Raw genomic sequence first — 18,432 nt, 5'->3', positions numbered from 1 at the left:
AAAAAAAAAAAAAAAAGAAAAAGAGGCCAGGTTTAGTAGTTGACACTTGTAATTCCAACACTTTGGGAGGTTGAGCTAGAAGGAATGCTTGTGGCCAGGAGTTCGAGACCAGCCTGGGCAACATAGTGAAACCTTATCTCTATTAACAAACAAAAAAGGAAAAAGAAACAGCAAAGATTATTCTGAAAACTCAACTCCAAATTTTATTTTATTTTATTTATTTTTATTTTCTTCTGAGACAATGCTTACCCTGTCACCCAGGCTGGAGTGAAATGGTGCTATCTCAGCTCACTGCAATCTCTGCCTCCCCGATTCAAGCCTCAGCCTGCGGAGTAGCTGGGATTACATGCTCGTGCCACCACGCCCAGCTAATTTTTTGGATCTTTAGTAGAGATGGAGTTTCACCATGCTGGCCAGGCTGGTCTTGAACATGATCCACCTGTTTCAGCCTCCCAAAGTGCTGGGATTACAGGCACGAGCCACTGCGCGAAACCCCAAATTTTAATCTTCTGCTGTGTACTGCATAGGACAGCCTTTTTTTTTTTTTGAGATGGAGTCTTACTCTCACTAGCTGGACTGCAGTAGCTCCACGCAACCTCTGCCTCCCAGGTTTAAGCTATTCTCCTGCCTCAACCTCCTGAGTAGCTGGGACTACAGTCACACACCACCACACCCAGCTAATTTTTGTACTTTTAATAGAGACAGGGTTTTACCATGTTGGCCAGGACGGTCTTGATCTCCTGACCTCATGATCCACCTGCCTCGGCCTCCCAAAGTGCTGGGATTACAGGCATGAGCCACTGCACCCAGCCTGGATTACTGAAATCTTTATTAAGTAAACAGAAAGTTACAGTTCTCTATTTACTTTCTCCTTTTTCCTCCTCTTGAATACCACAGAAATCTGGCAAGCAAACAAAATAGACTCTGTGCTCTTCTCTTACACATTTCTGTTTTAGAGTACGGATACTGATCCTATACATTTTAATTGATTCTTTTCTTTTCTTTTCTTTCCCTCCCTCCCTCCCTCCCTCCCTTCTCTCTTTCTTTCTTGAGACAGAGTCTCGCTCTGTCACCCAGGCTGGAGTGCAGTGGTGTGATCTCAGCTCACTGTAACCTCTACCTTCTAGGCTCAAGCGATTCTCCAGCCTCAGTCTCACAAGTAGCTGGGATTACAGGTATGCGCCACCACGACCAGATAATTTTAATATTTTTAGTATAGGTTTCGCTATGTCGGGCAGGCTGGTCTCGAACTTCTGACCTCAGGTGATCCGCCTGCCTTGGCCTCCCAAAGTGTCAGGATTACAGGGATGAGCCACCTTGCCCAGCCTATTTGATCATTTTCAAGAGGAAAAAAAATCTGAAGGCTATGAACAAATATGTCACACATCTTATAATCAGGCTCTTTTATTTTATTTTATTTTATTTTATTTATTTATTTTTTTTTTTTTGAGACGGAGTTTCGCTCTTGTTACCCAGGCTGGAGTGCAATGGCGCGATCTCGGCTCACTGCAACCTCCGCCTCCTGGGTTCAGGCAATTCTCCTGCCTCAGCCTCCTCAGTAGCTGGGATTACAGGCACACGCCACCATGCCCAGCTAATTTTTTGTAGTTTTTAGTAGAGACGGGGTTTCACCATGTTGACCAGGATGGTCTTGATCTCTTGACCTCGTGATCCACCCGCCCCGGGCTCCCAAAGTGCTGGGATTACAGGCTTGAGCCACCGCGCCTGGCCGGCTCTTTTATTTTAAAGCATTGTCATATTATTGATGTCAAAGGGTCTTCACATAATCTCCTGAGAGTGGGTAGATTTCCCTTTCTGATAGATGAGGAAAACCAAGGTCTAGGCACATTAACTGGTTTCCAGTCATCTGTGTGTTGATGACAGAGCTTGCTAAAGAAGCTATATTTCTTACCTATAAAAGAACGTATTTTCCTCTAGTGCTACAGCAAACATGGATTGCCTCTGATTTTCTGGGGGTAGTTCCAATTTTAGATATTTTCTCTCTCTTGCTTCCTATAAACTATATTCTAATAATTCCAATATTTCAGCATCCAAACAAGTTCCCATGGCTTTGTCCCTGGAATGCTGTAAAAATCCTTCCTCAGACCAAGAGTTCTGATTTTGGGCTTGGAAAATATGGCTGTATAAAAATACCAACAATAATTTCCCTTAAGCTGAATTTTCTTGTTTGTTTTTTAGAGACAGGGTCTCGCTCTGTCACTCAGGCTGGAGTGCAGTGGCATGATCACAGCTCAATGAAGCCTCGACACCCTGGGCTCAAGTGATCCTCCCATCTCAGCCTCCCATGTAGCTAGGACCACAGGCATGCACCACTATGCCCAGCTAATTTTTTTTTTTTTTTAATTTCTTTTTGTACAGATGAGGTTTCACTATGTTGCCCAGGCTAGTCTCAAACTCCTGGGCTAAAGGGATCCACCTGTCTCGGCCTCGAAAAATACTGGGACTACAGGTGTAATTACACCACACCTGGCCCCTTAAGCTGAATTTTTTTTTTTTTTTTTTTGAGATGGAGTCTTGTTCTGTTGCCTAGGCTGGGGTGCAGTGGTGCAATCTTGGCTCACTGCAATTTCTGCCTCCTGGGTTCAAGCAATTCTTCTGCCTCAGCCTGCCGAGTAGCTGGGACTACAGGTGCATGACACTATGCCCAGCTAATTTTTCTGTTTTTAGTAGACGGGGTTTCACCATATTGGTCAGGCTAGTCTTGTTCTCCTGATCTCAGGTGATCCACCCGCCCTGGCCTCTCAAAGTGCTGGGGTTACAGGCGTGAGCCACTGTGCCCGGCCAGGTTGATTTTTTAAACTTACTTCCACAGCCAGATAGGGGACTCACTGACAAGACAGACAGACAGATGTGTAAAGAGAACAACCATACCTGCCTTTAAGAGACTACTAAGTAGTCAGGGATACTCTTGAGGTATTGCCTTAGATTTATTGCTGGGGAAGGCAGTAGGGCCCTTCTATCTAGAACTCTTTGAATAATGTGGCTTACTAGGGATGGAGCTGAAAATCTTTGCTTATGGACTAGGGTCCTTCTTGCAGAAAGGTGGCAGCAAACTCAGCCTTCCCCTGGATTCCATAAGGAGGTTCTAGCTTGTCTGTTACCTTGGTAATCTGAGTTGTGGTGGTGCTGCTTGTGGTCTCAGATGTGATAGTCTGAGCTGTCAGCAAGACTCCTGGGTCCAAGTCTCCATTGTTGTCATCAGTCTGCAGAAGAAAGCACAGCTCTTCATCATGCCTCTCAGGAAGACTTGTGGGCAAATGTTGCAGGCTGCAGCTTTGCTCTTCAGCTGTACATTCTGAAGCAAAAATCTAATTCCCTTAGGGCGACCTCTTTTTTTTTTGGAGACGGAGTTTTGCTCTTGTTGCCCAGGCTGGAGTGCAATGGCGTGATCTCGGCTCACTGCAAACTCTATCTCCCGGGTTCAAGTGATTTTCCGGCCTCAGCCTTCCTAGTAGCTGGGATTACGGGCATGTGCCACTATGCCAGGCTAATTTTGTATTTGTTTATTTTTATTTTTATTTATTTATTTAAAAGACAGGTTTCACCATGTTGGTCAGGCTGGTCTTGAACTCCCGACCTCAGGTGATCCGCCCGCCTTGGCCTCCAAAGTGCTTGGATTACAGGCGTGAGCCACCACGCCCGGCCTCTAATTTTGTATTTTCAGTGGAGACGGCGTTTCTCCATGTTGGTCTGCCTCAGGTGGTCCGCTTACCTTGGCCTCCCAAAGTGCTGGGATTACAGGCATGAGCCACTGCACCCCGCCATCTTTTTTTTTATTATTATTTTTAAGACGGACTCATTCTTTCGCCCAGGCTGGAGTGGAGTGGTGCAATCTTGGCTCATTGCAATCTCTGCTTCCTGGATTCAAGCGACTATCGTGCCTCAGCCTCCCAAGCAGCTGGTACTACAAGTGCAGGCTGCCATACCCAGCTAATTTCTGTATTTTTGGTAGAGACAGGAGTCTCACCATGTTGGGCAGGCTTGTCTCAAACTCCTGACCTCAAGTGATCCGCCCGCCTTGGCCTCCCAAAATGCTGAGATTACAGGCATGAGCCACTGCACCTGGCCCGAATATTATCGTTATAGATGCTCAAACCAGCCCTATGAAAGGGCATGCCATGTTAAGAAAACTCGGGCTCATAAACGTGACTTTTATGCCCCTAAACTCAAAATGATTTAGTGGCAGTTGTTCTCTCTATGGAGCTGTTGTTCTTTAGACCTATCCAAGGCAGGAAAGGTATAAACTCTTGGTTGCTAAGGCATGGGTAGGCTCTGAATTATAGGGCAGAATTTATCAGAAGGAACTGGGAAGCATTCTTGCTGAGATTTAAGGCGCCAACAAATCTCAGGCCATACTCTTTAAAGATTGAGATGGGAGACTGGGGCAAATGAGGTAGAAAACATCCCTTTAGGCTGGGTGCGGTGGCTCATGCCTATAATCTTAGTGCTTTAGGAGGCTGAGGTAGGTGGCTTACCTGAGGTCAGGAGTTTGAGACCAGCCTGACATGATGAAACCCTGTCTCTACGAAAACTACAAAAATTAGCTGAGCATGGTGTCATGTGCCTGTAATCCCAGCTACTTGGGAGGCTGAGGCAGGAGAATTGCTTGAACCTGGGAAGTGGAGGTTGCAGTGAGCTGAGATTGAGCCGCTGAATTCCAGCCTGGGTGACAGAGTGAGACTCCATTAAAAAAATAAGAAAAGAAAAGAAAGAAAATATTCCTTGGCCAGGCGCGGTGGCTTACGCCTATAATCCCAGCACTTTGGGAGGCCGAGATGGATGGATCACGAGGTCTAGAGATCGAGACCATCCTGGTCAACATGGTGAAACCCTGTTTCTACTAAAAATACAAAATTAGCTGGGCATGGTGGTGCACGCCTGTAGTCCCAGCTACTCGGGAGGCTGAGGCAGAAGAATTGCTTGAACCCAGGAGACGGAGGTTGCAGTGAGCCGAGATTGCGCCATGGCACTCCAGCCTGGGTAACGAGCGAAACTCCGTTTCAAAAAAAAAAAGAAAATATCCCTTTAAGCTAAGTGAGAGAAAATATGCATAATATGTCTTTTTTTTTTTTTAAGAGACGGGGTTTCACCATGTTGGCCAGGCTGGTCTTGAACTCCTGACCTCGTGATCCACCTGCGTCAGCCTCCCAAAATGCTGGGATTATAGGTATGTGCCACCGCACCTGGTGCATAATATGTCTTAATGACATTTCTGGCAACAAAACTGTTATTGAAAGGGATCTTTCCTATTAGGAGGGGTTTTTAATATTTAAAATGCTATATACTCAAGTATGTATAATGAGAACGAGAGCTGGTTACTTCTTGTTTCTCCAGAGCTCGCTATATCATGACTCAAATATATTATAATCAGGCTGAGAACTGACATTAGCAAAAAAGAAAAGAGATGGTTGGCAGGGTGAAATTCAACCTGATGAACAATTATCAGCAACCATTTGGGCTGTTAGTAGACTCGGAGCTGCTGATAAGCCCACAACCAAGACTGAAACAAACTGGACTAGGAGGATGGAGTATGCCTAATGCAACACGCTTTTCAGGTAACTGTGACCTAGAATACCTGGTACTGGTATTGTATACTGTCTCAGAGGGGAATTTAGAGAACTGCAATTATTTTCATAAAGAACTCAGCAGCAAAAAAGGGTATTAGGTTACTATCTTTCTCTGGCTCTTTATGTAAGTTATTTATATTACAGACAGAAGCCTCCAGTATTTTTGTAAGCAGAAGCACATTTCATTGGGCCCAAACTGTGAGATACAAGAGGGGAGAGGAAGACAGAGGGAAAGAGAACTAGGAAGGGGCAGAGTCCTCAAAGTCCACTGTGGCGGTTTCCTACTTTCCTTTGCTGGGTTCCCCTCCAAGTGGGAATCTGAACACACCAAAGAGAGGGAACATGACTGTGACACTAAATCTTATCACACGTGCCACCATCATACCTGATATATTATTAGCTAGTTAACTAATATTTTCTTTTCTTTTTTTTTCTTTTCCAAGATGGAGTCTTGCTCTGTTGCCCAGAGCTAGGAGTGCAATGGCGCGATCTCAGCTCACTGCAACCTCGGCCTCCTGGGTTCAAGCAATTCTTCTGCCTCAGCCTCCCAAGTAGTTGGGACTACAGGCCACACCACCATGCCTGGATAATTTTTTTATTTTTAGTAGAGACAGAGTTTCATCATGTTGGCCAGGCTGGTCTCAAACTCCTGACCTCATGATCTGCCCGCCTCAGCCTCCCAAAGTGCTGGGATTACAGGCATGAGCCACCATGCCCAGTCGTTAACTAATATTTTCTTCAGCCAAGATCAGTTATCTACTTTAGATTCAGACTCAACTAATATTTATTGTACTCCTACTATGTGCCAAGCATATAACTCAACTGTTATCTCAATTATGTTTCTCAGTATCTGAGGGAGGAACTATTATTACACACACTGTATAGTTAAGAAAACAGAACTCCAGAGAGGTTAAGAGTTTGTCTTAGACTCTACAGCTAGCGGGTGTTCGAACTAGGACTCAGGTCAAGAAATTCCCTGTTTGAAGTCTGAGCTCAGACCCAGCTGTGGGACCTTGGGCAAGTCACTCTGACTTCTCTGAGCTTTTGTTTTCTCATTTATTTTATTTTTTAAAATTTTATTTTATTTTTGAGGTGGAGTTTGGCTCTTTCTCCCCAGGCTGGAGTGGGATCATGGCTCACTGAAACCTCTGCCTCCTGGGTTCAAGTGATTTTCCTGCCTCATGCTCCCAAGTAGCTGGGATTACAGGTACATGCCACCACACCTGGCTAATTTTATATTTTTAGTAGAGATGGGGTTTCACCATGTTGGCCAGGCTAGTCTTGAACTCCTGACCTCAGGTGATCTGCCCGCCTCAGCCTCCCAAAGCGCTAGGATTACAGGCATGAGCCACCGTGCCCGGCCTAGTTTTCTCATTTATAAAAGCAATACTGGAATATGTGCTCTGCTTACACCATGGCACTGTTGTGCAGATACAAAGAACTTATACAAATAAAATTAGCTTATCAATTGTTATAACATGAATTTGCATGCCAGTAGGCTAAAACTTTCTGAAGAACTCCTCCTCTATAAGCCTGTGACTCTTATCTTTATCTACCTACTGCCCGCTCACTCTAGTCTCTTTTCTGTCTCTGAAGAATGCTGAAGATGCAGGAGACACTGTTATGGCTTCCTACTTACACCATTCTCATACAGGGCCTTTTTTCCTTGATCCTCTTAACAATGTTTCCTCAAAATGGTCATTTGTCCTGACCCAGCAATTTGATCTCAGATGTTTACTCAAGATAAATGAAATGCCCACAAAAAGATTTGTGGCCGGGTGCAGTGGCTCATGCCTGTAAATCCCAGCACTTTGGGAGGCTGAGGCGGGTGGATCACCTGAGGTCAGGAGTTCGAGACCACCCTGGCCAGCATGGTGAAAACCCATTTCTACTGAAAAATACCAAAGAACTAGCCAGGCATGGTGCTGCATCCCTGTAGTCCTAGCTACTCCAGAGGCTGAGGCAGGAGAATTGCTTGAACCTGGGAGGGGGAGGTTGCAGTGGGCCGAGATCATGCCACTGCACTCCAGCCTCAACAACAGAGTGAGACTCTGTCTCAAAAATAAATAAATAAAAGATTTGTACGTGAACATTCATAGCAGCTTTATTAATATTTTCCCAAACTGAAATTCATCCAATTGTCCATCAACAAATGAATGGATAAACAAATCGTGGTATATTCATATAATGGAATACTATTCAGCAATAAAAAAAAGAGTGAACTACTGATTCACATAACATGGATGAATCTAAAAAAAACATTATATTCAGAAAGAAAAAAGACACTGTTGGGCACGGTAGCTCATGTCTGTAATACCAGCACCTTGGGAGACGAAGGCAGGTGGATGACCTGAGGTCAGGAGTTTAAGACCAGCCTGGCCAACATGTCGAAACCCCATCTCTACTAAAAATACAAAAATTAGCCAAGTGAAGTAGTAGGCACCTGCAATCCCATCTACCCAGGAGGCTGACGCAGGAGAATTGCTGGAATCCAGGGGGCAGAGGTTGCAGTGAGCCGAGATGGCACTGCACTCTAGCCTGGGCGACAGAGTGAGACTCCATCTTAAAATATAAAATAAAATAAAATAAAATAAAAAGACGCCAGACACAAAAGTGTACTACTGTATACTTCTATTTACATGAAGTCCAAAACCAAGCAAAACTAAGCTATACTGATAGAAAGCAGGGCACTGGATGCATAAAGGGGTAGAAATCAAATGGAAAAGGCTATAAAGGCAGTTTCAGGAGTAATGGAAATGTTCTGTATCCTAAATGTGTCTTGGTTACACAGGTATAGACATTTGTCAAAGCCAATCATATTTTTAGGCATGGTAGCTCATGCCTGTAATCCCAGTACTTTGGGAGGCTGAGGAGGGAGGATTGCTTGAGCCCAGGAGTTCGAGATCAGCGTGAGCAACAAAGAGAATCCTGTCTCTACAAAAAATTAAAAAATTAGTCAGATGTAGTGCTGTGCACCTGGAGTCCTAGCTACTCAGGAGGCTGAGGTAGGAGGATCACTTGAACCCAAAAGATCAAAACTGCAGTGAACTATGGTCATGCCACTGTACTCCAGCCTCAGCAACAGTGCAGGACCCTGTCTGTGCATTTCACTGTATGTAAATTTTACCTCAAACACACACATAAAAAACTCTGACCATGTTTTCCAAAACTCGGAGACTGAATGAATAAAAAAATGGTGCTTGGGCTTACTTGTCCAGCAAGATAACAAGAACAAAAGCAGAAATAGTTACAGTAAATAAATAATAACAATTGCAAATGAGTATCTCGTGCTTATTATCTACCAGGAACTTTGGAAACATATACATTAGTTTATTTATTCCTGACAACAACTCTATAAGGTACAACTATTAGCCACATGTTACAAAAAAGGAAACTGAGGCACTGGGTGATTTAGTAACTTGACTGCACACTAGTAACTTGACAGAGCAGGTTCAGAAACAGGAAATCTGACTCTGACTCTAAAGTCAACACTGTTCCCCACTATAACCCACTATTTAGCATTAGTAATAAAAAGCAGTCGGGGTTGGGCACAGTGGCTCACTCCTGTAATCCCGGTACTTGGGGAGGCTGAGGTGGGTGGATTATGAGCTCAGGCTTTTTATTTTATTTTATTTTTTATTTTTTTTAGAGACGGGGTTTCACCATGGTCTTGATCTCTTGACCTCGTGATCCACCTGCCTCGGCCTCCCAAAGTGCTGGGATTACAGGCATGAGCCACTGTGCCCAGCCTGAGCTCAGGCTTTTGAGACCAGCCTGGCCAACACAGTGAAACCCTGAATCTATTAAAAATACAGAAAAGTAGCCAGGCGTGGTGGCGGGCACATGTAATCCCAGCTACTCGTGAGGCTGAGGCAAGAGAATCACTTGAACCTGGGAGGCAGAGGTTGCAGTGAGCCGGGATCACACCACTGCACTCTCCAGCCTGGGTGACAGTGTGAGACTCCGTCTAAGGAATAAAAAAGCAATTAGGGCCCAGTGCAGTGGCTCAGGCCTGGCATGGTGGCACATGCCTGTAGTCCCAGCTACTTGGGAGGCTGAGGCAGGAGAATCGCTTGAACCTGGGAAGTAGAGTTTGCAGTGAGCCGAGATCGTACCACTGCACTCCAGCCTGGGTGAACAGAGCAAGACTCCATCTCAAAAATAAATAAATAAACAAATAAATTAATAAAAAAAGCAATTTGTATCTTGACTGACTGTCTTAGGCCTGGTTCAAATGAAATAAAGGCAAATGTTTATAGCCACCATTTTTGAATAGATATTATATACCAAGAAAACATTGTCCTTATTTCAATAACTTGATCAAAGTGGTTTTCAGAAGAGAAAACTAAGGCTCAAAAAGATGATTGACTTGCCCAACATCACAAAACTAGCGAATGTTGGAATTAAGACCCAAGTCACTCTAACTCCAAAGCCCATGGGCTCTGATCTAGCATATCACACTGCCTTTATATTTCTCTAATATGTTAGGATATTTTTAAATGACTGCTTCTATTTCCTTTTTTTGTAGGAGCTACCTACACCCACACCACATGGGCTTCTGTGGGCAGTGTGGCTCTAACTTTAAAAAAAAATTGTTTTGAACCATTGAAATTTTTTGGGGGGAGGGGCCAGGACGCAGTGGCCCATGCCTGTAATCCCTGCATTTTGGGAGGTCAAGGTGTGCTGATCACTTGAGGCCAAAAGTTCAAGACCAGGTTGGCTGACAAAGTGACTAAAAATATAAAAATTAGGTCAGGCGAGGTGGTTCAAAAACTTAGTGAGGAGCAGTTGTGCTCGCCTGTAATCCCAGCTACTTGGAGACAGAGGTGGGAGGATCACTTGAGCCTGGGAGGTCTAGGTTGCAGCGAGCTGAGATAGTGCCACTGCACTTTAGCCTGGGCAAGAAAGTGAGACCGTGTCTCAAAAAAAAAAAAAAAAAAAAAAAAAATTTGGCCAGGTGTGGTGGCTCACCAGTAATCTCTTCTAACAATAACTATAATCCCAGCACTTTGGGAGGCTGAGGTGGGCAGATCATTGTAATCCCAGCACTTTGGGAGGCCGAGGCAGGTGGATTACCTGAAGTCAGGAGTTTAAGACCAGCCTGAACAACATGTTGAAACGCTGTCTCTACTAAAAATACAAAAATTAGCTGGGTGTGGTGGTGGGCACCTGTAATCCCAGCTACTTGGGAGGCGAAGCCATGAGAATCGCTGGAACCCAGGAGGTGGAGGTTGCAGTAACCTGAGATGGCACCAATGCACTCCAGCCTGGGTGACAAGAGCAAAACTCTCTTTCAAAAAATATATATATAAATATAAAAATTAGCCAGGCATGGTGGTGCGCACAAATAATCTCAGCTACTCGAGAGGCTGAGGCACTAGAACCATTTGAACCCGGGAGATGGATGTTGCAGTGAGCTGAGAACATCCCACTGTACTCCAGCCTGGGTTACATAGCAAGACTGTCTCAAAATAATAATTATAATAAAATTTTTTGGTCATATCTGTGCTATAAAATTTTAAAACTTCAAAATGTTGTACAGTGAAAAGTCAGTTTACCTCCCACTGCTGACCTGAGTCCTGCAGTTTCAGTATCCTTCATCAGGGCCACTATATGTTTTGGTTGTTGGTTTTTTATTTCGTTTTTTAGTACATTCAGGAAGAGAGTGTATTGATATACAAGCCTAAACACAGATAGCTGTAATATACTCTCTTCTCCCTTCCATAAACAGTACCATCACTGTGCACCATGCTTGTTCACTTACCAATTTACCATGCAGCTTGTTCCCATCAGAAGCTTCTTTTAAAGGCCACCTAGAATTACCTTAATTGGATGTACCACAGTGTTTTTAACCAGCTCTCCAGTGATGGACATTTAGCTTGTTTCCATGGTAGTGATGACTTAAAGGATTCCCTCCCAGATGAAGTAATTGTTTCCTATATCTTCTGGCTAATAGTATGTACAATTTTTAAGTAACTTCCTATTCCTTTCTTTTGCAGTCCCATTCACTGCCAACACCTGCTCATTTATTTCTGTCTGATTCGACTGACACACTTTTTTTTCTTGTTTCCTCAGACACTTCAGTTCTTTACAAGCAATTCTCCAGACATGTTCTAGTCATATTTCTGGCCCCAGGCCTCTCCTGCTTTATTTCATTGTGTTTTTTTGATATAAGGCCTCACTCTGTTCCCCAGGGTGGAGTGCAGTGGCCCAATCAAAGCTCACTGCAGCCTCAAAGTCCTGGGCTCAAGGGAGCCTCTGTCTGTCTCAGCCTTTCCAGCAGCTGGAACTATGGGCGTGTCTACCGTGCCTGGTTCATTGCTTCAGTTATGCCACTTTGTTAGTATTGATAAATTTTATGTAATGTCTCATTATTTCTTATTTATTTATTTATTTTTGAGATGGAGCCTTACTCTTCAGCCTAGACTGGTGTGCAGTGGCATAATCTCAGCTCACTGCAACCTCTGCCTCCCAGGTTCAGGTGATTCTCCAGCGTCAGCCTCCCAAGCTGCTAGGACTACAGGTGTACCCCACCATGCCTGGCTAATTAACCCCTAATTATGTACCAAACTCAAAATCTACACTCTAGACCAGAGTGAGAGAAGAGGGAAGGATACTAACACTGAGTGTCTATGAACATGCCCAGTGCTTTGCAGACATCATTTCACCTAATTGTCTTCCAAAGCTTGCAGTGGTAGGTGGTATTATCCCCACTTTATAGCCAATAGAACAAAAGCTTACAGAGATTAGTAACTTGTCTATGGTTACCTAGCTGATATCTACCTGGTTGAGCTAGGATATAAATTCTATTTTTTTCTCTCTCTTTTTTTGTTTTTTGAGACAGAGTTTTGTTCTTGTTGCCCAGGCTGGAGTGCAATGGTGCTATGTTGGCTCACCGTAACCCCGCCTTCTGGGTTCAAGCAATTCTCCTGCCTCGGCCTCCTGAGTAGCTGGGATTATAGGTGTGTGCCACCACGCCTGGTTAATTTTGCATTTTTAGTAGAGATGGGGTTTCACTATGTTGGTCAGGCTTGTCTTGAACTCTTGACCTCAGGTGATCCACCTCTAAGGCCTCCCAAAGTGCTGGGTTTACAGGCATGAATCACATCACCTGGCCCTCTTTTTCCTTTTGAGATGGGTTTTGGTGTGTTGCCCAGGCTGGAGTACAATGGCATGATTCCAGCTCACTGTAGCCTCGAACACCTGGGCTCAAGGAATCTTTTCAATTCAGCCTCCAAATAGCTGGGACTACAGGCATATGCCACCACATCTAGCTAATATATATCCATTAGAGATGGGGTCTTACTATGTTGCCCAGACTGGTCTGGAACTACTGGTCTCAAGTGATCCTCCCACCTCAGCCTCCCAAAGTGCTGGAGTCACCATGACCATCCCAAATTCTCTTTTTTCTAATTGCAATGCACACACTTTTAAATTACCAAGCCACATTGTTCCTAAATGGAGAGAACATCATCCAGTTCATGGTGAGGTGGGGATTAAGTGAAAACATTTATGTGAAAACACCTTCACATGGCTATCTCCTTCCCATCATTCACACCTCAAAATGTCACCTCCTAAGAGAGGAATTTCCTGATTACCCTAGCCCCAAAGTAGCAATCTTTCATCTTTCATGTAATCCCATATTGTCTAACACAAAAAAAAAATTCAACACAAATCAATTCTAGCCCATTCAAATTGCCAAAAAATGAGGGAGACATTTTACTTAAAGTAGGAAGTAAAAAAAATTTCAGCAGGGCATAGTAGTGCACACCTGCAATCCCAGCATTTTTGGGAGGCTAAGACAGGTGGATCCCTTGAGCACAGGCATTTGAGATCAGCCAGGGCAACATGGTGAAATCCCATCACTACAAAAAAATTAGCAAGATGCAGTTGTACACGCCCATAGTCCCAGCTACTTGGGAGGCAGAGGTGGGAGGATCGCTTGAGCCTGGGAGGTCTAGGCTGCAGTGAGCTGAGATTGTGCCACTGCACTTCAGCCTGGGCAACAGAGAGAGACACTGTCTCAAAAAAGAAAATTTGGTCAGGCGTGGTGGCTCACCAGTAATCTCTTCTAAAAATAACTATAATACCAGCATTTTAGGAGAGCAAGGCAGACAGATCACTTGAGGTCAGGAGTTCAAGACCAGCCTGGCCAACATGGTGAGCTGACTCAAAATTACAAAAAAAAAAAAAAAAAAAAAATGAGCCAGGCGTGGTGGTGCATGACTATAGGAACTAAGGCAGAAGAATCACTTGAACTAGGGAGGCGGAGGTTGAAGTGAGCTGAGATCACGCCACTGCACTCCAGCCTGGGCGACAGAGTGAGTGAAACTCCGTTTCAAAAAAATAAAAAAAGAAAGAAAAAAGAAAAGAACTTAAAAAACAACAACAACAAAAAAACTTAAATCCTCGTAACACCATGAGGTAGATATTAACATCATCGGCAGGGGAGATCAAGGCTCAGAGATATTCAATTTCTTGTCCAAGTTAGTAAATGGAGGAGCTAGGATATGAACTCAGGTTTTTTTGGACCCAAAGCCCACGTTCTCAACCATTACACTAGACTGTGTTATGCAAATGAATTGGGTGGATATAAACAATCAGATCTAAGACAATTTTGCTTCAAAAAATTTTTTTTCAGATGGAGTTTCCTGGGCTCAAGAGATCCTCCCACATCAGCCTCAGAGTAGCTGGGACTACAGGCACACACAAGTGTGCCCTGTTCAATTTTTTTGCTTTAAATAAAGTAGTCTGGGACATTCTTAGACCACTAATCTCTTCTAAAAAGAACTGCCCCCCCCAAAACCTGGTATTCTTTGCGATAAATGACTGGAAACTCTGTGAAGAAAGGTTATTAATTTTGTTTGCAGTCTAGTTCTGAAACATCAAACCATATCCTACCTGGGCAGCCTCATAAGTGATGGTCTTGGTCTCAGTGTGGACAATAGGGACGTCTTTGGTTGGGATTTCACTTTTCACAGCATTGGCATTATCTGAGATTGTGACAGTTTGAGTCTTCACCAGGGGAGGCTGTGAAGCAGTAAGGAAAGAGAGTTACTAGAGTGTTTCTGAAGGTAGTGGAGAAGTAATCTTCTGACACTGATCTGATCAAAGTGTTAGCTTTGATTAAGTAAAGGGCTAGCTCAATCTCCAAAGGTGTTTACCCTGCCCAAGACTTCAACAGTATTCCAAAGCAACCCTGACAAGGTGTCAAATTATGAGGGATATTAAAAAACAGCATTACTATAATCACTTTCATAAGCTTAATGGAAAGCTGTAAGATCAGACAGTTATGATTGGTGATATAAAACACTTCAGGCTGACCTTCAGAATCTGAATGTAAAACGGTTTGCCAAATAGCAATCACTTTGATTTGTCCTTGTGTCTGTACCATTATAATTAAGAAAATCAGCCACATTTTCTCCACTAAGCACAAATGGTACATGAAACAGCAGTGGCAATGGAACGCATTACCCTCAGATTAATTAACTTCTTTCAAATCAATGTCAGACATTCACTTTGGAGTTATTGAGAAGAGACAGTATTTGGAAAACTGGAAAGAAAAAAAAATCAGTTCAACCACCACCTGGTGATTAATCCCAGAATTTCAGAAGAATGAACATTAGAGGAATATCAAAGGCCGCCTTATCCATCTGCTCACTTTCCCCAGGAGTACAAATCACCCTGAAACTACCAATTGATTGTGGGATAAGGTTAAGTGGCCAACCACCTTAGCATAAGAAGTCAGTGCCTAGGATCCTAGAAGCCCCTTGGGTGGGAGTGGTGGGCTGCACAATGTGGCTGCAGTACATAAATTATTTGGGGCCTGCAATCTCGTAAGAAGATGAGTTGCTCCTTTAATTAAGAGTATTTGAATTTTTTGAGCATGGTCTTAGAATACTGAAGCCTCCTCAGAAGTCACTGCAATTCACCTCTTTCCAAAGCCCACACTTGAGCAATGAAAAGATGAACCCACTTAACCAGCTTCACAAAGACCAATAACTGGAGTTTTGTTAGAGAAGAAAGCATTTCTGGTCATGGAATTAATTGCTCTGAATGAATTTCTTTGGCACAATCAAAGGCTTTAATTTTACTCTGTGCTTTTGAAAACAGCAGGGAGGCCACTACCCTCACCACACCACCACCACCTCTTCCACAGGACAGATTCTGGCCCTTTTCCAAAGACAGTCATTAGACCTGCATCATTGAGTAAGTTACTACCTGGAAACTTCGAATGAGGGTGGGGAACTGGAACTGGTTACCCACATGAAAGTCAAGAAATGATCCATTTTGTTTTCCAAGTGGCTCTCCTGGTGTGACATGTTCTCCACTACTCTCTGCCTTTTTTTCACCAGGTTGTAGCTGACAGGAAGCTGGTGTTCCTGAGAACTTTAAGGCACTGGCCTGTTCCTCCACTCCTATAGATTCCCCAGTTGGGCCTTTTGGCATCTCCTTAATATCAAGATAGCCAGCTGTCCCCTCCTCCTTCTCTTCTGCCTCCTTGCTGCTTATGGAGAGGGAGCCAAAGGCAAAGCTTTGCAGAGACTCCGACGGGGTGGTCATCTGGCTTTTACTAGGAACTACTGAATGCTTGGGACCCTCCCATTCAGAGTCAGGGTTAGTAGATGGCCCCTTTGTCACGACAGCCACCTCCTCTGTGCGAATGCCATTTATACTCTACAAATGAATGAACACATACAAAAACAAGAAGATTAGGTATAAGTGGGGGAATGAACTCTGAGATTCAACAATGATTTTGGAAGACTCAACAATATTGCTACTAATATAAACTAAGAATCTTAACTGATAACATGGTCAAAAGGAAGAACTGCTGTTCACTACACATTATCAGCAGCTTAAGCAGTTCCAACCTCATTTTGGTCCTATTTCTATATCATTGTTAATCTGAAAAACAATTACCCAGCAGTCTGTATTCCTATAATCTTCCTTGTGTAACATACTTAAAGGAGTTATGTTGTCATTCCTAAATTCCTAAGTTATTACTATGCACAGGACACAACATAATTTGTGAGTCAATCAAAATATATTATTTTATATTCTTTTTTTTTTTTGAGACAGGGTCTCACTCTGTCACCCAGGAAGGAGTGCAGTGGTGTGTCCATAGCTCACTGCAGTCTTGAATTCCCGGGTTTAAGAGATCCTCTGCCTCAGCCTCTAGAATGGCTAGAACTATAAGCATGTACCACAAAACCTGGCTAAGTTTTAAATTTTTTTGTAGAAACAGGGTCTTACTATGTAGTCCAGACTGATCTCAAACTCCTGGCCTCCCGTAATCCTCCAACCATGGCCTCTCGCAGTGGTGGGATTGCAGGCAAAACATTTTTTTTTTTTTTTTTTTTTTTGAGACAGTCTCTCTCTGTTGCCCAGGATGGAGTACAGTTGCACAATCTTGGCTCACTGTAACCTCCGCCTCCCGGGTTCGAGCAATTCTCCTGCCTCAGACTCCTAAGTAGCTGGGATTACAGGCGCCTGCAACCATACTAAGCTAACTTTTTTATTTTTATTTTTTAGTATAGACAGGGTTTCACCATGTCAGCCAGGCTGGTCTTAAACTCCTCACCTTGCGATTCACCTGCCTCAACCTCCCAAAGTGCTGGGATTATAGGCATGAGCCACTGCGCCCAGGTGCAAAACATATTCTTGAGGAAGCTAATCAGGTTGTAAATGTTTCATATTTCCAAACCATATGTATCCTCACACTAGCCCTGCATGGAGAAGCTAAAATCTAGACTAGTTGCCAGAGAGACAGATGTTGAGTACATCTAGCACAGGCTTACTTAAATCACTGTCATGACATCAAACATGATATTATAAATTGTGAAATGTGGCCGGGCTCGGTGGCTCATGCCTGTAATCCCAGCACTTTGGAAGGCCAAGGTGGGTGGATCACTTGAGGTCGGGAATTTGAGACCAGCCTGACTAACATGCAGAAACCCCCGTCTATACTAAAAATACAAAATTAGCCGGGTGTAGTGGCACATGCCTGTAATCCCAGCTACTCAGGAAGCTCAGGCAGGAGAATCGCTTGAACCTGGGCAGTGGAGGTTGCGGTGAGCTGAGATCACACCATTGTACTTCAGCCTGGGCAACAAGAGCAAAACTCCACCAAAAAAAAAAAAAAAAAAAAGTGAAATGTTTCTTTGTAAACAATTAAAATTACCCAGCAGCTGAAATGACACAACACCTCCAACCTCCAAGAGAAATCCTGGAAACACGGAGCTCCCTCCTGGGTAGAATACCTCACTTCACAGGAAAAAAAACAGTTCTAAAGCAAGTAGAGTCAGGACCCTATATTGGTGGGTTCTACATCCATGGATTCAACCAACCATGGATTGAAAGTATTTGGAAAAAATTACATCTGTGCTGAACATGTACAAACTTTTCTCTTGTCACTGTTCTCTAAAGAATACAGTAAAACGGCTAGGTGCAGTGGCTCATGCCTGTAATCCCAGCATTTTGGGAGGCCAAGGCAGGTGGATTACGAGGTCAAGAGATGGAGACTATCCTGGCCAACATGGTGAAACTCTGTCTCTACTAAAAATACAAAAAAATTAGCTGGGTGTGGTGGCGCACGTCTGTAGTCCCAGCTACTCAGGAGGCTGAGGCAGGAGAAATGCTTGAACCCAGGAGGTGGAGATTGCAGTGAGCCAAGATTGCGCCACTGCACTCCAGCCTGGGTGAGGGTGCCGCACTCCAGCCTGGGTGAGGGTGCCACACTCCATCTCAAAAAAAAAAAAAAAAAAAAAAAAAGGATACAGTATAACAGCTATTTACATAGTGTTTATATTGTATTAGGTATTATGAGTAATCTAGAGATGATTTA

The 18,432-nt window shown here is 43.7% G+C and overlaps 1 protein-coding gene across 27 annotated transcripts in view; it reads right to left on the bottom strand.

Moving 5' to 3' along the window:
* The window catches only part of EPB41 (erythrocyte membrane protein band 4.1), a 223,570-nt gene that overhangs the window by 7,878 nt on the left and 197,260 nt on the right, over positions 1 to 18,432 (bottom strand). For 13 of the 27 annotated variants that reach the window (XM_032246649.1, XM_032246625.1, XM_032246624.1 and 10 more), the window contains 3 exons: positions 15,810 to 16,265; positions 14,490 to 14,618; positions 3,123 to 3,224 (listed from right to left, as the gene is read on the bottom strand). In XM_032246649.1, coding sequence (XP_032102540.1) covers positions 3,123 to 3,224; positions 14,490 to 14,618; positions 15,810 to 16,265 — 687 coding nt within the window. The remainder of the gene's footprint in view (positions 1 to 3,122; positions 3,225 to 14,489; positions 14,619 to 15,809; positions 16,266 to 18,432) is intronic. The other 14 variants (XM_032246626.1, XM_032246628.1, XM_032246631.1 and 11 more) reach the window with 5 other exon arrangements.

This window comes from Sapajus apella, unplaced genomic scaffold (genome assembly GCF_009761245.1).
Source record: "Sapajus apella isolate SASKATOON/1434 unplaced genomic scaffold, GSC_monkey_1.0 scaffold62, whole genome shotgun sequence".
Classification (NCBI taxonomy): Eukaryota; Metazoa; Chordata; class Mammalia; order Primates; family Cebidae; genus Sapajus; species Sapajus apella.
Note: the sequence above shows the minus strand (reverse complement) of the source record. Positions and strands in the feature narration are given on the sequence as shown.